Consider the following 24,250-nt stretch of genomic DNA (forward strand, 5'->3'; position numbering starts at 1 on the left):
TTCTAGGAATTTAGTATCTTGGTGAGCAATCTTAATCTAGTGCTCCTGATGTGTTAGGATAGCCTTCTTTCAAATTTCCAAATGGATGAAAACCTAACAAAATCATCACGTTTTCATAATGCAGAAGATTATACAGATAGAAATTTGTGGGTGAATGTCAGATAATAATTTTGGTATAATATGAAATTTTTTTCGATAAAAGGCCTGAATTTGACAGGCACTGGAGTTCAAATCAATCCAAATTTTATCTGGCAATATCTCCCCTATGCACGTTTGTTGTAGTACCCTTATAGAGGCCAGGAATAGCGAAAAATGCAAAAAATAATGTTAAAAACTAAGAACATCTGGAAATTTTTGGTAATAACTCCAACAAGTAGAAGTACAAGCAACATGCAAATAACCTTTACAAAGCAAATAAGATAGCAATTAGAGTAAAATATTATTTCTCATAGAAGTAGGAATTACTACAGCAGAAGTTATATTTAGAAAGACAAAATGTAAATTGAATTATAGTATTTCAACAAAGGAACTTTTATAATTAATGAAGTATGAAATCTTACAGGTACTTTCTTTGATATAGTGTATATGACTAAAATAAGGACAAAAGAGTATTTTTATGTCAGAAAAAAAAATCATATGGGCACATGTTTAGAATCCTAAAAATCCATAATCAACCAATTCCATTTCTTGATTTTCAGGTCATTATAAAAACTGCATTTTCCCCTGTTCAGTTAGAGCTGCAGATACATCAACCAGAACACTAATTCAGTTTTTTTCTTCGTTTTTCATAATCTTCCTGATCTCAAACCATTTTACACACACAAAAATGCATTGTATAAAATTTGAGAATATTAGGACATAAAAGCAGCCTCCAGAAGAAAGGCATTTACTTCTCATTATCATCTTTTGATTCTTAATGCACAGAGCAGTACATCAGTGACATTAAACATAAATAAAAGTAGTGGTCATCTCTTTTGCACTTTAACATTACTAAATCTTTCTCAGATTGGGAAATAACAGGAATTTAGCCAATATGAAGTCTGTACATGACTAGGGTAAGCATTGAGGGGGAGGGGAGATCAAATAATACAACATAGAAGTACTTACTTTCATAGTGAATTTTGAATCCATTGTTAGAACGACTGTTATCAGTTGTAAAGAGAAGATACATGAAATTGCTACTGCTAAACAGAAACTGTGGGACCTGTGTACCATTGTAAGAACCCAGAAGTGGAGATAATAGGTTTGGTCCATCATGAACTTCCAAAACATCGTAATTCAGTTCAGTCTGAAATCTGGAATTGTGGAAAAACACAGAGGCACAAATTTAAGAGACAGTTAAAGCAAATTCAATAAACACATATTTTTTAAAATATGTACCTTTCCTGAAAATATTTTTTCTCCACATATCTATTTTTCAATACCATTGCAATAATATTAATTATCTTATATAATTTATGAATTAATAAAATTTCAAGTTAGTTCCTTCAAAAGATGAGAAATAAATTTAAACTCCTTGAGCTGGTTCATATGGCAGGAATCAAAAGCTAAAAATAGCTTGTTAATAAATATTAACAATTAAAAATTCATATGCTATTTTATATTATCATTTTTCCTTTTGGATAATTAATTAAATTATATAGAGGGCATATTGATGCATTTGGCAAAAATATCAAGGTACTTCGTATCATCAATGGCTCATACTCTTGAGTTCCTACTTTACAATCATCTATGAGCAGGGATAGAATTATTTGACTCTTGACTCCAGTGGCTTTCTGCCAGCTGAGATGCAGTCCAAAGTAGTGACAGAAGTTATTTGAAGAAAAACCCACAAATAAAATCCTTTTTAGAAAGCACTAAATACAGTATGTGTGCTCTCCCTGTCAAGGAAAGCTGAGTGTGATAGTGCTGCTAGATATCTCCTTGCTTGTCTTCTTTTTGATGGTATCAGCAATTCTAAACACCTGTTTGGTGTTTTGACAGTGGCTTATCTCTTTCTTGCTATTACAGACTGGAAATCAATCATAATGCTTTGTAATGGACTCTGATGGATTACTGAAAAACCTTTCCGAATTAAAAAGCAACAATTAACAGCAGGATCTTACAATGATCCTTAGATAGTCTTAATTCTCGCTTTGATTTACTCAGACGCCTAATTTAGCTAGGTGAAATCCATTCAAAGAACTGTGTGAGTAAAGCCAGTGTACTGAGGAACTCGATATTTCAGTATTTATGTCCCATGAGTGCGAGTCTAAAGATCTAAAGGAGTCTGGCAAAAGACAAGAAGACAGATTAAACCCACAAAACATGTATTTTCTTTTATTGATGATCTGCTCCCACTAAATAATGTATAAAAGAGCACAGAACTAAAGTGATAAGGAGTTACAGAAATGAAGTGGGATAATCCTAGAAGCAGGAAAACTGAAAATTTTGGGTTTTGTTAGCTCCCCCAGTAACTTGCAATGACATCCTGCTGAAAAGCTACTAGGCAATAACTTGCTCTTTCCAATATTTTCTTTTTTATTTTGTCTTTTTTCCAGCAATCCATACAACACAGGAGAAATCTTGGAAGCAGATAATTTAGTCTTGCTCAACTTTCTTAGCACCTATATCAAAAGCATACTTGAGACAGAAGGTGTTAAAAGCCATGGATCTGATAAATGTAATGCAACTAAAGTCAAGTTAAAATGAAGTTGAATCTCCAAAGACATAAAGGAAATTCTCTCAAAATGACTTAGACTATACCACCACAAATATCAGAAAAAATATGAAGATTAAAAAAAAAAATCACCCATAAAAAAAATGTAAGAACTATTTTTAAGTGAGATGAACTGGAACAAATTTGAAGAAGGCATTATGTTTGATGCTTTTGCTTGGAATTTAGCTCAAAAACTGAAAAAATTTAATTTATAAATTCCATGCTTATATCAGTTTTCCCTTCAATATCTTTTCCCTTGATGCTCAACATATCTGCTATATTTACATACTTTTTTTCCCTCAATGTAACAAAACAGTAGGGGCTTTTTAGGAAACTGGATAAGAAATACCCTATGCTCATGCAAGACCCTTCCAATGTTCTTTCCTACTTAGTTGATCATTATTGTTAAATTACCCTGAATGTCTTAATTGCTATGTCACGTCTAATCTTATGAAGGGCTCACAAGAAGACACGAGTGAAAAAAGTTTTAACACAGGAGATCCCACATACACTTTTTTAGGAGGCCTTATTTGAATAGATAAAGGTGCCTGAATATTTATAACACACATCTTTGTTTCTAAAAGACATCCTTATCAACTCATTGCAGTGTTGAAATCATCAGGATTTCCTGCTGCACAGTAAATACTTAATAGACAAACGTGACTAGTACCCCAATCAGTAGTTTGCTATCAGCATGTCTCACATTTAAATACTCATAATTAGGCTTCATGATAAACACTTCATTACAATCAAGAATGGCATTGCCATTCCTCACTTCTGTCATTTCAATTGAGCCTAAAAAGATTCTGATTTATAACAAAATATCAACAGATCATCTATCTTAGATAATTCCTTGTAGAACAGAAATAAACATTTTAAAAAATACATGAACTATCATATAAAAATATGTGAAAAAGTTTTATTTTTTGCATGCCAAAAGCACAAAATTAATAGTGATTTTTATTTGATTTGTCTGTAGATCTTCTTTACTCATGTCTATCTCCTTGGCACAGGAATGGTTTAGCATACAGTCATGGAATGCAGTATCTCACTCCTACCCAATGTGGTAAAAGAGAAGATATAGGAAGGTAGGAAGATTAAAAGGAAACTACTCTGCGAGTGGGGAACTTAGAAAATCCAAAAATTATTTAAAGGTATAGATATGTACAATAAATATTTATCACTGACCAAGAAATTCAAAATCTTTCAAACATCCACACGTATTGTGGAAATCTTGGTATTTGCACCAATAAAGGCTATAAAGAGTATGTGTGTTTCTCAGGAAAAAGTAAAAAGGCAAAGAAATAGGAAAAATATGAGGGATTTTTTAATCATACAGGAAAGACATTTGGCTATAGTTTTAAAACTGTGTATTTCAACAAAATATCCTTTTCTCTTAAGAAAGTGAAGCGAAAATTTGCAAGCAGAAGCAGCAGAACAAGGGTAGCCAAGACAGACAAGAATGAGCCTTTAAAAAGCTAATGCATAAATTACTCAGAAGGCAAATTTAAACTATGTGGAAAATACTAATGTCTAAGTAAATAACAGCAGTTAACAAAATGTTTTCTTTCATTACACTATAAAGTTTTATTCCATCATTTAATTTATGAAAAACTTCTTCTTTGCATCCAGACACATAGCTATATATATATCTAAGTGCATCTGTGTGAACATACATAGATGTATTTTTAAGTGCACTTCTGCACAGAGATACATAAGAGTACACGTTTATCCGCAAGTGGGGCCTCTCTGGGTTGCTGCATCTGAGCAATGTGCATACCAGACCAACTCTGACAAGTGACAAGAGTGTCAAAAATGAGCAGCAATGGGAAAAAAAGTACCATAAAGAGGATAGAAGCTTTCTCTGTGATCCAAAGAGACCACATCATGTTCTTTTTTGATCTTTCTTGCAAGAGTAATAGAGGTTGTGCAATTTTATGACAAGGCATTAATGTATTACAAACAAAAACTGTATGCAAGAGAGTGTCAGATTTAGTAAAACTCGGGTGCAAAGAAAGAAAATGCAGCTGGTATTGTATTTTGCAAATAGAAAGGCAAATGCTTTTTACTTTGAAATGACATTCCACATCAAATATGTAGTTTAAATGAATTGCTGAATTAAAAATCAACTATTTGAAATTATAAATTTCTTCTCAAAAACTTAACAGACGTTTCAGCAGGAGAGAGATACTAAATTTTTTATTGTAGTCTAATTGGCAAAAATTTGGTAAATCATAATTTTAAGTGATTTTGGAAGATTAGCTTTCATGTTATAGTAAGGATAGAAAATAAGTAAAGTGTACTTATTACATGTCCTTTGATTGTTTATATTTTCCTATGTATATTTTATTATAGAGTAAGCTATAGTAATAAAAAAAAGTTTCAAAAATCTTATCACAGTGACAAATTTTATTAAGAGAATACAAAATTCAAGCCTTGCTAAAAAAGCCTTTCCTTTTGAATTATATTAATATGAAGAAATACCTTCTTTTCAGTCAAGTGTGAGCAGGCCTAGTCAACACATGCTGTATAAACTGAAAAGTACTTGTATCATATTTGTACACTATAATTTTGATCATCAATGGAACTTTTTTACTGGGTTTTCATCTAAATTTTTAAATATCTACAATTAAATAATATCCAAAACACAAGAAGAATATCATTCTTTGTTGCATTTTTGTCTTGTTTTCTGATAAAGAGTTTAAATTAAATGCCAACATCTTTCTACCAAGAGAAATGTAAGGTGCTTCAGCACATTTCAGTCTTTTGAATAAGGAAGGGGCCTTAGTAACAGACATCAGTCTAGGAAAAGTGGAATGCTGCAGTAATTCGAGGACACTGGAACTCCATCCTGAGAGCACAGAATCCTTTCACAACAATAGTTCAGCTGATATGATAATTAAATATCCAGAATAGGGGAAATTATGACTGTATTTAATTTAGTTTTCACAGCTGATTCAGATCTTCAGAGTTGACAATTATGTGATTTTGAAAGAAAAAAAAAAGAACTTAGCAATTATAATTCATCATAGCAATATAGTTAAAAGCAAATGAAACATGCTAATATTTGAAACAGGCATTTTTTTATTGGGCTAGACAGGTTAAATACGGGTAAGAGGGTAGAAATTTCAAAACCTTTTCAGCACATCAAAGTAGAAATTACACTGAAGATAATATCTGTGCTCTGAAGAAGTTTCCAAAAGTCCTATGTGATAATAAAATTCCTTGTTTTTAGAGATAATGCAAATTAATGTTATGATAAAGCTAATAACTCCTGTTTCCTGGTAAAAACTGGAAAACATGAAGTAAGAAAAACATTAGCCAAGACCTTTCAAATGTAATTTTGATAGAGTGTCCAGGTTCAGCTTCTATCACCCACTCACAATTCAAGGAATCTTTATAATACCCTGGCCAGCCTGGAGAGAGGATTACTCCACTTGGAGATGAAAAATGCCCACCACACGGAGCTAAAAATGAAACAAAGAGAAAGGTAAATAGTACAGATTTATTAAGTGCAATATTTACCAATTTCAATATAGGACAATTAGAATGAACAAATATTGAAAATCAAGTTGCAGAAAGATGCAGTTGCTTCAAAACTGACAGGCTCTGGGTTGTTCAGAATTAGATGGAGATAACTGAATTAAGGCCTTAAATAGATGAAATAAGCTGTTCAATAATTCTGAAAAAGGTTTGTTCCCTACTGTGTTCTTATGTGTATAATACATTTTCTGCATTAAAGAACATAAAGAAAACGCAGTCTCTACAAAATATCATTATTTTTGCTTTTAATTGTGAGCAGAGAGTCTTGAAAAACTTGCCGAAGTTTCAGCTGAATTTAAAGCTAGAAATCAGTGAACTGTTATTTTAAATTTGACATCATGGAATCTACTGTCATACCACATATATTTTGCTTGGCATGTTAGCAGTACAAATTCCTCATTTGTGAAAAAGACATACCTACCATTCTTCTTACCATACTTACCATTAGTTGATATTTTTAAATTGAAAAATATATATAAATATTGCAATATATACTTCTGCAAGCAGTACTCATGTAGAGGGGAAAGATCACCTGCTTCAGCCTTCTCAAGGGTTTGCCTTATCCATCCCAGGACACCACTGATCCTCTTTGCATCAAGGACACAAGTTTAACTTGGTGTCCATGAGGACACCCAGGGCCTTTGCCATTTAGACAGAGAGCAGAACCATGTTACTTTGCAGGAATAGAGGGCTGCACCACAGAGTTTCATAACACCATGGTTTCAGTGGCCTTTATGAATGTATGGCTACTCAGAAAAAAAAAAATTCCCCAAAAACCCCAAAAATCTATGTCACAGTGTCACAGCTAACGATGCATATCACTGTATATCACAAAGAAGCTGGAAAGCTATTACAGGTACCGTTGACAAGCTAGAGTCTCTACTAAAAATAGTGTAAAATACACGACATTTTTGACAAAATCATGGCTATTTATTGCAGTTCTGTTTGTGGTTTTTCACCTAGCAGAGCCTGCAAAAAGTTTTGGTTGCTCATTTTGACAAAGTAGAACAGTACATATCATTGTCTATATTATTCTGAACTTCATTACAGAAAAATAGATTAATTTTGTTCTCTTTGACAAAGCTTCAAGTTGAAGACCATGAATTTTTACACATTTGTCTGATCTTCATTTTTCTCAGGAGAATATCAAGGCCCTATATTTAAATGACAAATTGCTGTAAACAGGTTTGTTTTGGTTTCTTTTATTTTTTTTAGAATATAATGCTCCATCTTTCCATCCCGTGTAGGGAAAACAAAAGGTTTCTAGAAGTTACAGAGTTCAGAATTCAGTATGTTGCAAACAATCTAAATATGCCGATGCATGCCTCTTTTTTTACTCAGTGATGGATTTAACGTGGGCGTTTCTCACCTTTTATCTTAGAGTTGTTTTTTCATACTACCCTCAGTAAACAGTATCAGTCAAACAATATGTTATTTAAACTCATATTTACCTCAACAATCAGAAGGTTAACTCAAGAACATTCATAATCTCTATATTTTATTGTATATAAGCACTTTGAAATATTCATTATACATATAGAGCCTACAAACAACAAAATATATTGACAAAATAGGAATCAGATGGCCTTATTCTGATCCAGTACACTCCATATTTACAATAGTGTTACTAAACTTGTACAAAGTTCCATATTCTCACCAAATTTTCATTACAAAAATTGCATTTAGAATATGGAAAAAGCTCCAAACCTCTATTACAAAAATATTCCTATGAATAGTGCATGAAAAGTAAGGCACACTGTAACATTGCCTAAATTTGGTATGATTTCTCGATTTTATTTAGGAGAGTTTTGCTGCCGGTTTTCCTTAAAGAAAATGTTTCTTATCTGTCTTCTGATTGTGGCTCTTGCAGATAAATATCAAATGGATTTTTTTTGTTTGACTTTCACCATTACATGCTGATTTCCTAAACCCAGGAGTACTTCCCTTCAAAATAGCTGAGCTACTGAGCTTATCTTAAAAAGCCTTGTTTTTTAGAAAATAAAACTCTCGAGTCATCGTGCCAAAGGATTGTTTCCCTAACCTTTTTCACACTGATTTTAATCCACTGTTTGATGGTTGTCTGACAGGTTCATATACAGTGTTCATGTGTTCAAAATGAAACTCTAGAAATATAACACAACTAGAGGGGGTCATCAAGCAGAATCTCTTTATCAAACACAGGCCTATGACAAAGAGCAAAGGACAATTTTAGTCTGATCTAAGAATTCTCACAAAGTCATTTGCATTTATTTCTTTGTATAGCAAGGCGCATGGGTCAAAACAGGAAATTTTCCTCCATGAGCAGGAAAAAAGCCTTTAGGATAACAGGCTATTCACAGAAACACTAAACATCTTGTAGATTCATAGTTTTAGAAATTTTTTTTTAAGAGCTTATCAGTACTGCTACAGAATGGATATTAAGCCCTACAAGTGTTATGCAGGAAGATCAAGGTTAGAGCTTCAGCATGAGTACAACAGCACAATATCAGAACAGATTATGGGAAAATCCTCCACATAACCCTCACATAGGAAAGATGAAAGGCATGAGGACATGTTGTAGTGTGTTGTTAAGTTTCTTGTATTACTCCCCCATTTTATGTATTGTTTCCCCCTGTTCTATGTAAATGGTTCTGCCCTCCCCAGTTTTCCCGCCATAGCCCTACTGTCAGTTATGTTGCTATGGTTACCCCCACCCTTGGTTTTGTCAGTTATCTAAGTTATGTAATTTCTCCTCCTTCATATCTCCTTATAAGTAAAATTTTCCTCCTCCCTGGGCCCAGTCAATCACCCCCCACTCCTCCTAGCTTTCCAGAACCTTCTTCTCTCCGGGGGTTGTGGTTGGCTGTGGTCCCGGGGCCCCTCCTCTACTTTGTATTTATTGGGTTCCTCTGTATGTCAGTTGTATTAAGTTCCTCCCTTCACCTTTCCCCATTGGCTCACTGTGGATCCCTCCCTTGTACAACTCCCCCTTTCTTTAAAACCCTGTTTCTCCTGCCCCTCTGGGCCATTTGCTGGTTGGTGCCATCCTCATTCCAGAATATTTTCCACTCAGAGTCTCAGACCAACTGTGAATCATATTATCATTGTGCGTGGACTGACATTTAAAAATATTCCCAGTAATTTAAGATTTAAATGTAACATTGAAAATGCAACCTTATATTTTATTAGCAATGTTGATCAGATCCATGATCAACAGATCCATGAACGTTATAATAATGAAAAGGTATTATGGCCTATCATGTCTATTGAAACTGACACACCTTATATCTATGAAACAATAATAATTCATCACAGAAAGTAAACATGGCTGCAAAGCATATTATAAGCAGTTGCACTAATGTATTAAAATTGTTCAAATTTTGTCAGGAAGGCAGTTACATAGTGAAAATAATAACTGAACTGTTGTTTAAAGTAAAAGCTAACAAACCAGAGATTACATTATAACTGTCTTTTGGTTTTGTTTTTTTTAATCATTACAAACAGCTGAATTAATTTTTCCCCTTTAGGTACAAAAATTTTAGAATATAGACAAGTAATGAAGCAAAGATTATATTTTAGTGTCAATTAGTATAAACAAGTCAAAGGAAATATTTATAACAGTGTGATTTTAGGTTGCTATGTATGGAAGTACGTACTTTCTATAAAAAAGAGAAATCAATTGCTAAGAGAGTCTTCCCCAGTCTAGAGTCACTGCAACAGATAGGTAAAACATCTTAAACAGTTTTAAATACCATAGTCAGAAGAGATCAACATCTTCATTCCAATCTAATACTATATCAGCTGTAACAGAAGCTTTGTGCTATTCATTCGCAAAAATCTCAACTTCATTTGGTGGCAATTTCAAATGCATTACATCAAGTTCTCCTGATTTAGAAAGAAATATTATACATACCTCCACACTTAGGAATAGGTCCACTCCACATTACTTTTCCATCCACTAGCATACAAGTAATTGTTTCAGTTCCTTGTGTTTTAATAAATCCTTCTTCACATATAACTGAAATTGAGCTCCCCAGCTGAAAGTTATCACCAAAACGCCGAGCATTGATTGGCACTCCAGGATCTGGGCACTCATTATGTCCAAATGCTTTTTAAGAGGAAAAAAGAAAAGTGGTAGAGGACATAGAACTCTTGCAAGGGAGATGACATTTTTAAGATTTTCATCGCTAGTAAAAACAAACAATTTATATTAGGAAACTGAGGGGATAAATAAGACTCAAGAATTTGCTCAAGAACAATTATTTATGCAAAACAGCATAAATAATTGCTTAAAATATGAAGTTAAAACAGCATGGATCTCAGCTTGGACAGCTTGTTGCTGGCATATTTCAGTGATAGCTAAATTCTCCTTTTTCAACAACACACATCCTATTTAATGTCAAAATGGGACAGAATGTTCCTTCAGAAGGGCAGGGCAAGCATTTATGTATGATACAGAAACTTTACTCATCTTTTGTAAATCACACCATTTGAGCCATATTGACCTTCAAGGGCTTTATCCTACCATAATTAACTTTGTTTCTTGTATTTAGAGGTGGTGAACAATGAAAAAAAGGGTCATGTTGGCCATAGAAGAAAACTTGAAACTTTGAACATTTCAAGTTTAGGTCTAGATAAATTGAAAAAAAAATAATGTCCCTGTATACATGTAGATACTATGACAAAGACTATTCATGTCTTTTACTGCAGAATATACCTTACTTTTGGAGAAGAAAGACCATCTTCCTAACAGAAATTAGCAAGATCATACTTATAGCATTATCATTAAATTATATGTAGTAGTTATTGTATGTTGGTTTTTTATTGATGAAGAATACTGCACATACATCTTATATTTTTTAAAATGTTGATTTTTTCAGTGAGAACAAATATCCACCTTCCTTATGTACGATGACTGCAAATTGTATCTTCCTAAACATGTTTACATGTGGAGACATCAGAAACTACTAAGTCCTTAAAAAGATGATTTTCACTTTTCCCCCTGCAGTGTCTGCTAGACAAAACATATACAAATCCCCTAATGATTTTTTTAGTCTGTGTAATATTTCAATAAGTTACTAGAAAGATTTCTCAGATGTTCCATTACAGAGGTATTTTAAATCATAATAACAGAAAAGAGAAAGCATTTATTTATCGACATTTTGACTCAGACAATGCCATATATACTGGGAAAGAAAAGAGTGTTTTCATTGAATAATTGTCTACCATTTAAAGATTGCATTAAAAGTGATGCAATCTCATACTTTTTCAGAGGAGTTACGAAAACTTTTCCAATTCTTTGCTCACAGTCATCACTTTTAGAGAAGGCATTGATTGTCTGTGTTTCTTACTACTTTCAGACAACCCAGAGATAGATTTTCAATATTGTTATCTATAAATGTAGATAAATGTTGACTCCAGGTTTCGCTTGCTTGTGTGTGACACCAGCTTATTAAGTTTGAAAAATCAATTCATTTCTCTATATTTTAGCTCAGGAAATGCTGCCACTGCTGCTCCTATGTGATCAATTTTACTGCATAGAATGACTTTGTGAGGCAAGATGATGAAAGACAATCCGTCCCACCAACAGCAGTCACTCGTAGCTTAGCCTGCCTACAATTATATTATTCAATGAGCCACATTCCATCTGCTGATACTTCTAGAAAGATTATGGTGGAGCTTTAATATTAAATACTAGCCTTAGGCTGAAAAGAAAAAGAATACATGGGTATATGATTAATTAATATTTTACTTCTCATCAAAAAATCAAGAAACTACAGAAAAGTTCCTTATGAACTATTACACGTAAAGAGGAAATACAGTTTTCCTGGTATTTATCTTCATCAACTATCATGACTGCACAAGTAGATAAGGCAATATCTGGAAAAATGTCAGGAAATATAATCACAGATCAGGGCAATGGTGATATTCTGCTTTTAACTCAGAAGTATATTAAAATATGCACTTTGCATTAAAAAACAAATAAAAAACCAAACCAAAACAAAAAAACGGAGGGAAGGAACTGCAGAGATCTCATGAGATAGGAAGGCAGGTAGCTAGCTAATCACAGCTCATCTCATCTAAAGCCAGCTTTGAAAGGTCCTTTCAAATAGGACTACAAAGGTGTCATCCACTGGCGCAATTAATTGTTTTGATGGATTGCCCTACCAAGAGTTTTAGCTGGTAAGTATAGCAATAACTTTGAAGTAAAGAGAGTACTTTCAGAAGAAAATATCAGAGAAAAAGAAAAGTTAAGGGAATATAAAATTATAACAATATATTTCATTGTGAAAGACTATTTAAAGCTACGTAAACAAGTGGCAGCTTATTCAGTACCATCACACGTAAACTCCGACTTCTTTCTGGTACACTACCCTCTGAAGAGTTCTAGCTTGACAAGTACTGAGACTGAGAAAGTCTTAACAGGAGCAACTGGCAGGAAAATTGTGTTGTGATGAACATACTCTAACACAGCAATAAACCACACTAAATCAGTTTTTGTACATAAACACATCATCTGGCATTGTCCATGTTTTGCTCCACTGAGCTGAAATGACTGGAGTAATGAGGCTGATGTCAGAGGCCCGTAGTTTGACCTTTGTCAGGCTGCTATGTAATTCATAAGGTTTTTTGCTAGTACAATTAAACAGCTGTAATTAAAAAAAAGTAACACAAATATCTACATAAGAAGCAGCAGCTCATTCAAGCTTATTCAAAGATAATTGCCCAGCCCTATACCCCAATCAATGAGGAACAGCTCAAAGAAGTCCACAGCAAGCATAAATCAAGCAATCTGGATGATGCTTTCCACCTCAAAATACTCATCCACCTCAGCCCACAGGAAGGTTAGCATGAGTCTGGTGTGTGGAATTTCTGCCCATGGACGGCCGAGAAATTTTTGAGTTTCCTCTGCATTAACTCCATTGTCACGGGAAGTAAATATGCATTGTCTGTCACATGGCTTCAGTTGTCACACTGCACTTTAAGTGTGCATTTCACCTGTTCTAACCTAAGCTAGGAAATCTACACTGAAACAAAGAGGCCATATAAATTTATTTCTTGTAATTTATGTGACTATATTCACTGCTATGTCTAGCTCTGTTCTCTATAATTAAACAAAGATATATATATATATATAAAGTGGGAAGCATTCATAAAGGAGTCATAAGTACGATGAAAGGCTCATACTTTCCTTGAACTGAGTAGTACAATGCATAGAGCTTACTACAGGCAGGACTAGGGGATGACTGACTTTATAAATATCTTCACGGGCACCAGAAATATCATTAACAGCTCTTGGGTTTGGGATATAAAGGAGGAACAAGGAATCAGGTGTAAGTATGCATTTCCATAGCAACTTAAACTGATGCAGTTTTGCTATGTCCCTGTGTTTTGCTGCACCTAGTGAAACATTCTTCTGCCTCCTTTTCCAAGCAGAAAATCACAGCCTTTCAGTTCCTATACCTTTGCTTATTGGAACATTTTCTGTATCATCCATTTTCATGTCACACATTTCTATTATATAGTCCCTAAATTGAACTAAGTAGGAAATCTTTGTTAGACTTAGTGTAATAACTCAAAGATGACACAGTTGAAATCTAATATTTTTCTTAATTCCAACAAAAGTTAGATTTATGTTCAATTTTACTGGAAAGAGAGTAATTATCTGAGATGACATGTTCCTGTAATAAAAATAAATATGGCATTGAAATATTTTCTGAGAAATACCATTCAATAATCAGATTATATAATAGTAACTCAGTTTTATAATTTTCCATTCTACACCTCAAAAACATCAATGAAGTTATTTACATTACTGGCTAGTAGCACACCCTTATTAGAAAAGATTGATCAAGACATACTGTTTCTGAGATATAATGTTTCTACTCTTGAAAGGGGCAAAAAGAGGTGGATAGCTTTGGAATATATCAACTGGGGTGTTAGCAGAAAACAGATATTTTTAATTAACTTTGGGTTTACAAATGCTAAGACAGAGTGAAGTTCTATTCATGCCTTTTTTTATTATCTTTTTTTGCCTTTATTTAATAAGGAAAGATTACTTCTGTAATTTATCAGATTGAAGCTGTCTTTACTGAGGAAATAATAGACATTATTTGGAGATATTGCTGCTTTTGTAAGTAGATTTTAGCTACAGAGTTTAACAAACATACCCATGAAAAGAAATAAAAATATAAATGCATTAAACTGTTCCAATGTGTAAAACATTTTAAATTATTTTCAGAGTTAAGTGGTTTCATTATACAACACGTAAAAGTTGATATTGGATTGTTGCTTCTTTTCAAAATTAAAATTGTATCATTTGATACTATTGGTGCATAATTTAAATGATAAAACTAACACATGCCCAAAGAAGTCTGCAAATTTTTTAAAGAAGCAGAATTTATCTGATAAGTATATTTCTAGGTAGTTCAAAAAATGAACTAAATATGAGGAGCATTCCATACTAATCTTCTCCATCTTTCATTTTCACTATAAATTCTACATTAACTGACCTACATTTAGTTCTAGTTGTACAAAATGGGATAACTTGAGAAAATCCACTTATACACAGTCCTAATTTTTAACCTAGAAGACTACGTTATATCCTCCAATAGCTAATTTTGGTTTTCTCATTTAGATTTAGGCTTGACAGCATTGAGCACACGACAATGAAACTTTAAAGTAAAGAGAACTGTTATAAGTGTTAAAAGGACATGAGACAAAAGAAAATAAAGAGCAAATGTTAAAACTTCTGGAAAGAAACATGGATTCAATATCTCATTTTCCTTATATCTGATTTCATATTTTGGTAGCTCTGACTAACCCCTGACTTTCCAATATTTAGTTACAGTGCTGAGATATGTAGCTACAAGTTCAAGGTTAGTTTGGAATGATGACTGGTACCTATAAAATCCAGTAAGAAAATAATGGTTTTTATAGGTACCAAGAAGATACCACATGTTCTTCATGCTTACATTCTACATTTGTGACAAATGATCTGAGGATGAATCAGAGGGCTGAGAGCAAAAATATAAGACAAAATCAGAAAAATAATGTTTACAGAATAATCTAGTGCCAGTTGATCTCTTTCCTATTCAGACAGAAACGTTTAATGTAGATCTTAATAAATCATTCTCTGAAAGACTGACAACCTAAACCAAAACAAAAATAAAAAGAGGAAAAGTAAACATGGAGAGATGAAAGATGATGTAAGAAAAGTAAGCAGCCACATGGGACTTCAGTCCTTGAAATTTTATGAAAACAATATTAACTGTTAACATTTGTTTGAGAAAAATGTGAAGTCTAGGTCTCTCACTTATCAACTTCTCTTAATCTCTCATTTCCTTTTTGATTTAAGGGTTTTTTTAGGTTTTTTAAAAGTAAAGAAACCTAAACAACAAAGTTGTTTTTTTTTTCATACAGTTCAGCAGGCAATACAGCAAGGGAGAAATGTGCTCTCCTTCAAATCATGCTGTTGTATATTCTCTTAAATCTCAAGCAAGCCTCTGGAATTAGATATACTCTCAGATGTTAGGGAGAAAGACAGGAATGGGACTAATTACACATTACATCACATTTTGGAAATATCAAAATACTTATTGTATTTTGCTTTTTTTTCTGTCTGTTGGCATTGAAAATTCTGCTACCCCTACCGTCAGAAAGAAAGAAAAGGAGAAATCCAGATTTCCAGATGTGGGGAATTGATGAAGTGGGGAAGCTCTGGTTGAAGGGTACTGCTGAACTCTCTACTAGATGTTCTCTTACTCCTATCACATTCTACCCATAGCAGCAAGTCTAACACTTCAAGATACTGTTGGAGTGACAAAATTTAATTTTGCATACGCTCCCAAGAAAGCTTCACAGTGCATCTTGCAATTATTCATGCTATGGCCTTGCATCACCATGTCTGCACTAGCTGGGAACATATCCTGTCTGGATTTTAGTGTGGAATAAATACCAAATTACTTGGTACCAATGCAAGACAGGCAGCTCTTCGTATGTGTTTCAGAAGAAATGTAACAGTTTTGGCAGCAAAAAGGTGAATAAATGCTAATGGTATTTAATACTGGAGAGGATATTTGATATCACTTTCAATTTTATTATGTGGTTAGTAAGTAAGGAAGGTAAGAGAGGAAACAAAAAAAAAAAAAAAAAGAAAATAAAAACAAGTCTATTGTGGTTTGACTGTTCAAAGAGCTCCTACAGCTGCTCACTGAACTGCCATGACTACGAGCTAGAAAAGATTGCAGCCATCAGCTCCAGGACATAAGTTCACAGCTGAACATATGAGTTTTCAAGAACAGTTTCATTCAGGCAGTGGTGGTAATTAACATTATGTGACATTGCATTGTCAGCAAATTTAGTAAAGCCCTATTAAACAATTTGGAACTGGCCTGATTTGTCAGTCTGCCAAACACTCCTATCACAATGATCTCTAAAGCCATAAATGAGAGCAATACTTTGAGCAATAATCCAAACAAATATATTAGGAATATTATGTATATAGGATTTACTAGAAGCTGCATTACCATAGCATCATTTTTAAATACTTAAGCCTATCTCCTAGACTGTATGTTGAAAACAAAACCATGCACACAAGAAAAATAAGATTACTCACTGTTATAAGTGATGTTAAATCCACGTCCTGACATTGAATGGTCAGCTTGAAATTCCAGACGCAAAATATGACCATTACTGGTAAGATGGGAAGGAACTTCAGCACCAGTAAATGTTCCAATTATGGGGGAATCTACAGAATCGCCATCTTTAACTGCAAGGAAGTCAAACTGAGATTCCAAGTCAAAGTCATTAAAGGAGAGATGAATTCGACTCCCAGGGTCTGAAATTATTGTCCAGATACAGTTTAAATTATTCCCGTATCCCTCTGGATAATCTGGTGAAAGAACTGTTCCCATTGGTGCAGTGAAATTGGAAAGACAAGGAACTGCCAAAAAAAGGAGACATAAATTAGATAATGGACTAAAACACTTCAATAAGGACTTTTTTAGTGCTAAATTTTTGCAAGAAATCTTAAAACTTGCTGAGTACCTCAACTGAACAGTCCATTATTTGTGGTGATATGTGAATCTGGAAAGAACATTGTTTTTTCAATATTCATATTTCCTTCTTCTCAATAAAACTACCTCTTAAGCAGAGCTCACAAAAAATACAGAACATATGTGTTGCATTGGAAATCCATGGCAGTCCTTACAATTTACTCTTGATAACAATCACTTAGCACCACTTATTTTCTCTTGTAGGGAGCTGCTTAGATGAGCAGACCTCCCACTGAGCACATTAAAGGGGCAGAAAGTCAATAGTGCCCTTATAATTTGTTGTTCACACAGAGGCACAAGAAATTAAGAAGCCTCAAAGAGATGGGATGTTTTGTTGTTATCAGGATAACATATTATATTCAATAAATTCAGCTGAGCCATATTAAATTGAGTTGCAGAGATGAAAACAACTGATTGCACTCTGAATATATTTGATCCATACTATTTAGTGGAAAAGTTAAGGTAGGTGTTGCCACCAATAAGTATCAAAACATTGTATATACCTGTGCTATATAATATAACTTATGCCATGTAGTGCAAATGTTTTACTTATGCTATGTAGTGCAAATGTTTTACTTATCCTATAGAATGCTGCTGGAAGAGAGCTATAAATATTTATGATAATTTAAGTGCTAATAGGTATTTATATAAAATACATGGGGGAAATGTAAATAATTTAAACTCTTGATTTGAATTCTGCGACTTCTAATCGGAGGAAATATATTAAAATTTAAGACTGGCTATCAAAATTGTATCATACCTAATTTACATCATAAAATCAACAGAATCCTACCAAAAAAAAGCCAATAATAAACCACTATATCAAAGCACATAAAGAGAATTGCTTTAAGACTTGGTATAAGAGAAAAAAATGTTTTAGCATTTTTAAAACCTGTCCCTTGGGCATGTACATTAGGCAAACCTGCTAAGAAAAAGTAAATTCATCCTGTTAATAGCTTTTTACTAACTCTGAAATCAATCACACAAATAATTACCCATAATTATTACCCATAAGTAAAGCTTATAACAATGCCTTAAAAATAATAAGAAGAAAATATGTGGTACATACAAATACAGATTGGTATGTTTGCAGACCACTGGTTGTTTTCTTGGCAAATGATAGATTTCTCTCCAATTAATTCAAATCCAAACTGACACTCAAACCTTAAAACATCACGATTAGAAAATCCGTCCCCTTCTCTAATACCATACAATGGTGTTCCAGGATCCCCACAGCTTTCTTTTTCAATTTCTGTTGAAATAAATAAGGGATTTATTCATAGAAGAATAAAACAAACTTGCTGCATGTATATGCTGACATGTAGAAAATTCTAAGCAAATTAAAATGATCTAAATAAGAACAGCCGTCAAAATGCACCACTGAATCTGATTTTATACCCCAGTTTCTTAGGGAGGAAATTCTGCATAAGGGGGAATGAGTGAGTGGTTGTGTTGGGCTTAGTTGTTGGCTACAATTCAACCACTACAAGGGATTAGAAAAATCAAAACTCTTTGTGTTTATAAAATACTTTAAAAGGATATGAGGAAAAGTATTTCTGCCCTATTTTATTTCATAAAATTTTAAACCATAATATCATTAAGTAAAATATTTCTAGTAGAACATGAACTCTTAAAAGTAGAAACAGAGATCAGTTCCCCAATGTGTAAACACTCTGCAGGTTCCAATACAGTTCAAATTGAGGTGCCAATGACATGGTAAGGGAGTGGTGGCACCAAAAGAATTGCCTACAGCATAAAAGGAGGGTAGACATAAATAAATATACAAATTTATATACACATACATTATGTAAAAATATCCAAAAAATAATTTCTCTATAGTCAAATAACATTCTACCTCAGTAGTCTTAACAGCAAGGAATCGGAATGATTACTAATTCAACAAATATTAGAGCTATGATATTCTCTCAAGCTGCATCCTCTTTTGAACTTTCAGTGGTTACAGGCATGGAAGAATCTTCTAAAAATTTACATGTAATGACAGCAACAAACACCCTGTACCATAGTTTGAGGTTTTCTCTTTAAAGGACTTGAAGCCTTTTCCCTTTTTCTCACATTTCCATATACAATAGTTTGAGTACAAGGTAAAAAAAGAATAGCAAGTGTTTTGATTTTAACTCAAACAATTTTTCCAGGGTAATCTTTTCAGGAGCATACACTCGATTTCTCAAAGCTTTCAGATACTAAAGTTCTAAACGTTCTAAAATGTGACACGAAGCAAATAAAGACCATTCAATTTTAACAAGAAACTGAAAAAGACTTGAAGATTATCTAAAAATATACTCCACAGAGTTTTGAAAGCTTTATTATTCTGTTTGGATAAATAAAACTCAAAAACCACAAAACAAAACAGTCTAATAAAAAGCACAAAAAACCATGAACACTTCTTTTTGGTTTATTTGTATTTTTTTCCAAACAGTTCTATGAATGGATTGGTATAATTTATTATTATAATAGCAAAAAAACCCATGTTCAATTTATCCTGAGATTACAAATCTCAAAGAAAAAAAAAAGGTTACAGCTTTCCTGAAGAAACAACATAAGCTATCCCAAAGAACACACAAACTCACTCTCCTGTCATCAATTTTCATGTGACTGTTAATGTCAGATCTACAGAACTGCTCAGTTTTTAACTGCTAAAGAAATATAAAGTTTTCCTAGGCTGTCCTGGTGGGTGAATATTATCCTAAGTGTTGAAGTCATTTCATATTTCATTTGGGAAAACAAATATATTCTATATACAAATGAATTCTACAAACTAGTTCTCTAGCAAGTGACTACATCATGTAACTTACTGTAGTTTTCTCAAACAACGTATAGTAAATGCAGGCAGTAAATGTATTTATATCTACTGCAATTTACTCTTTTTTGGGGTTTCTATTCTGATGTAGCTGGGCAAGAGATTCCATGCTTTTTTCTCAAATTTGAAAAGATACGTAGCTGACCAAAACTATCCTTTTTAGGACTCAAAGGAATAGTTCTGCATTCAAAAAATTGTTAGGCAGAGTAAAGTCGTTTACAGGAGCTATTTAGGAAAAAAATTCTATGTGATTGCTGTATTTGAGAGATTACATCCTGTATTTGAGAGATTACATCCATAGCCTTATGCTGAATCTCCTTTCATAAACAAAATCAAGTTGAACAAAATGTTGTATGAATAATAGATTTAAATTAATTAAACCAGTCCTAAACTCAATTTGTATTAATTTAAATTTATAGTAAATATTTCTTTCTTTACTTTTAAAACTTTTCTGGATGCATTACTTGCAACGCTTTTATACACTTTCTAAATTTTGTATTAGCATCAGTTAATCTCTGAACTTGAAACAGACTATTTCTGTCATTCCTTTATTTTCCACAGGAGCAGAAATAATTTAGTTTGAGTTTCTGTTTTGTTTGGGGTTTTGCTGCTGTTTAGTTGTTTGTTTGGTTTTTTTGGTTTTTTGTTAATTGAAGTGCAAATATTTCTCAGATTTCTTTAGAGAATGTCAATAAACTTTCTTTAAAACAGAGAGAAAAAAACCAAGCAGATTCCTGGGCTTTTGTCAGATAATCACATTTTAAATAGCATGATTTTAGGAAAGTGTCTTAATATTTATTTTAATTCACTAAGGAGCAAATTAAAATCAGATTTTTTACTGCCAGTTCTACCACTTGTGTTTCAGCTTCCCTGCACTACATATTTTGTTTCAAAACTTCCTAAGCAGTTAGATTCAGAGCCTGACAGAGCCTCTCTTCTTGAAAAACTCATACTAGTCCCTCATTGTAAATAATTCATTCATGATAAACAGAAGTAATTTACTGTTGTTTTACGATTAGCAGTAAAACAGTAAATTTTCAGACAGCTTAATTATTAATGCCATAATTAAAACATAAAAAACCCCACAACTAAAAAATTGGAAATGTCAGCGTGAGGCAGCAAATTGTGAATAGAAGGAGAAGGTATATGGGTAACTTTTCAGGAAAACAACTTGAATGCCTATCAATAAAACTGCATGTAAGAGTCCATTGCTTAATGTATTTGTTGGACTAAAATATTAGTAATTTTTATGCTCTCTTTGGTGCAATACAGCTGTAAAAAAAGTGCCATTCACAGCAGAAATTGTTATAGAGTATATTTTAGTTTAGAAACACTGTTTCTGTAGTATATTAGTCCAAGTAATTGGAATAAGTTTATTATACATATCAGCTACCTTGAAAAGTCAAAACTAAATTTGTTGGTTAAGCACATTTTTGTATTTTATTTTACATTTTGGTTACTTTGTAGTGTTACGTATTGGTTTTTGATCTCTTTTATGGTTCATTCTGCTTTTTGAGATTTGCACTTTATGTTAGCTACAACGAGATGGCTCGGATGGATATTTGCTTTCCTGTGATCATTACCACTGTGATACAAAAGATAAGTATTACTCTTTGTGCCTAAGGAAAAAAACAACACCTTATGATAATATTACTTATGGTAAATAGTCCTTATTTCATTGTAGCCTTATAAAAAGGGCAAATAACCTCTACCAATAAATAAAATTGTTAAATGTGTTAACAATGAATCAGGCATATTTTGTGTTTTAAGTTTTTTGAGATAGAAAACAAATCCATTTTTGTTTTCAGAAATTATTTCACAAAGAAGGACATGAACAGTAAAAGGAGGGATGATTTCTGGTGATGTTACAAAGACATCTTTTTTAAAAAGATAAACTCCTGCTGAAACTATTTAGGATACTAAGTTTGAAAAAAAGCAATTATCATAAAAAAAATCTATGCAGTTAGCAGTTTTGCAGCACTGAATTAATTTAATAATTTCCAAAGTATTCCAACAAGAAATATCTAGAAAATATATCAGGTTAAGGGAAGAGTAAAAGAATTATATAAAGAAAATTAAGATAACCATCTCCATTAATTTTAAATTATCCTTACACTACTTTTGTATATCTCACTGAAAAATTTTGCAGGATTCTAAGCAGTGATGTACTGAAGGGAGAGGCCCAGGCTACAACAGCCCCTAGTACAGCAAGATAGGAATGTTGATTTTCCTTTCTTTTACCCTTCTCTTCATGTGAAGGACAAGCCCATTTTGGAGGTGACTAAAGGGGCCTTGGGGAAAAGAAATGGTCACTTGCTACACAAATGCATTTTGACAGAAATGCACTGGAGTTAGGGTTTGAAGAGGTAACTTGTCTGTCTTTCCGTTCTTGTAACTCAAGAGTGAATAAAAGATAAGAATGTGATTCCTGTAAGAAAAATAATTTTGAAAGAAAAGAGATCACTGGTGCACACTGGAAAAGGACATTACTGAAGACTTGTTATTACTTCAGCAGACATTCAAAATCTGTAGTCCTTCAGAGAAACACCAAGCAAGACCAAACATTATTTACTTTAACAACATCTCAGAACAGTGCTCATTATTTGTTCTACTGACTGCATCAAAGGAAATATGACATGCAACTAGATTTGTTTAGTCATTAGTAAAAGAGCATTTGAATTCATTACAAAGTATTTTTTGAAACAAAGAATACTGGAGGAACTAAATACTAGCATGTGAAAAGAAAGTTCAAGTATGCAATTCAAAAAGATAAAACTTCCTGTTTGATATTTGAATTCTTTATGCAAAAGCTACAGACATTCACCACCACATATAGACACACTGACATTTTTCAAGATAATGCAGTAAAAATTTATGTAATCCCACTTTGAAATACCGTGGTATGCACAATTTATATACACATTACTGAATACATATATCTAACTTAGTTGTGAAATTGTTGTGCTTATATTCCCAGTACAGGATTTTCTTATTCAAAAAATTAGAAAAATAGGGATCATATATTTCACAGAATCACAGAATAGGTAAGGCTGGAAGGGAGCAGAGTGAGTCATCTGTTCCAACCTCCCTGCTCAAGCAGACACTTTGCCCAGGATTGTGTCCAGACAGTTCCTGAATATCTCAAGTAAGGGAGGCAATTTGAGTTACTTTTGCTGGCAAAGGCCAGGGAACCAGTGTTAGCAAAATCATCTTCAGGTTTGCATGCCAAGGTTTTGAGACTGGAAGGACTGTGCCCCTGAAAGGGACCCATGCATTGAAAAGAACTGCAGCCTGTGGGAAGAGCCCACACTGGAGAAGTTGGTGGAATTCTGCCCCCCCTTGGAAGGACCTCATGCTGGAGCAGAGGAAAGGTGTGAGGAGTCCTTCCCCATGAGGAGGAAGCAACAGCAGAGACAGTGTGCGATGAATGAGCAGTCCCCATTCCCTGTCCTGCTGTGCCACTGAAAGGGAGAGAATTCTGGAATGAAGTTAAGGCCAAGAAAGGAGAAGTTGGGGGGGAGAGGAGGGGGGGGGGGGGGGGGGCAGGGGGGAAGTGTTTAAAGATTTAGTTCTTTATTTCTCATTATCCTGCTTTGATTTTGAATGGCAAAAAATTAAATTAATTTCCCCAAGTCAAGACTGTTTTCCATCCCATGGTCACTGGTAATTCTGGCCTTATCTTGACCCATAAACCTTTGTGTTGTGTTTAATCTCCCCAGTCCTGCTGAGGAGTGGAGTGATAGAGCCACTTTGGTGGGCGCCTGGCATTCAGCTGGAATCAATCCAACACATCATCTATCTTATCCTGAAAATTCAAACTGAAATATTAAGGAGAAAAGGCACAGAAAAAGCAGAAATTGGGAAAATAAAAACTAATAACTTATGAATGAAGAACATATACATTTCTCAGTATAAACCAGGATAATAAATAATGTAAATTACACCATGTGTCTTCATAGTATGTATGCTCAAAAAACATAAAGAAACATATCAGACAAACAGTTTTGGACCACTTTCAGCAGTCTTAGATGATTCTTACCAATTTACATGGTAATAGATTGGAGATTGGTTGCGTTTATTTGTAATAGGGTTTAGGTATCTGTAAACAAACAGAAATTTGAATTATTTAACAGTCCTTCTCCTAAATATTTTAAT

The 24,250-nt window shown here is 33.4% G+C and overlaps 1 protein-coding gene across 4 annotated transcripts in view; it reads right to left on the reverse strand.

Annotated features, from left to right (window-relative positions):
* The window catches only part of CSMD3 (CUB and Sushi multiple domains 3), a 586,421-nt gene that overhangs the window by 241,133 nt on the left and 321,038 nt on the right, over positions 1–24,250 (reverse strand). For all 4 annotated transcript variants that reach the window (XM_054290025.1, XM_054289307.1, XM_054288554.1 and 1 more), the window contains 5 exons: positions 18,347–18,529; positions 16,839–17,165; positions 10,134–10,328; positions 6,027–6,165; positions 1,108–1,295 (listed from right to left, as the gene is read on the reverse strand). In XM_054290025.1, the coding sequence (XP_054146000.1) occupies positions 1,108–1,295; positions 6,027–6,165; positions 10,134–10,328; positions 16,839–17,165; positions 18,347–18,529 (1,032 nt within the window). The remainder of the gene's footprint in view (positions 1–1,107; positions 1,296–6,026; positions 6,166–10,133; positions 10,329–16,838; positions 17,166–18,346; positions 18,530–24,250) is intronic.

This window comes from Melozone crissalis, unplaced genomic scaffold (genome assembly GCF_028551555.1).
Source record: "Melozone crissalis strain CALT ecotype California unplaced genomic scaffold, PUWL_Pcris_2 ptg000002l_1, whole genome shotgun sequence".
Lineage (NCBI taxonomy): Eukaryota > Metazoa > Chordata > Aves > Passeriformes > Passerellidae > Melozone > Melozone crissalis.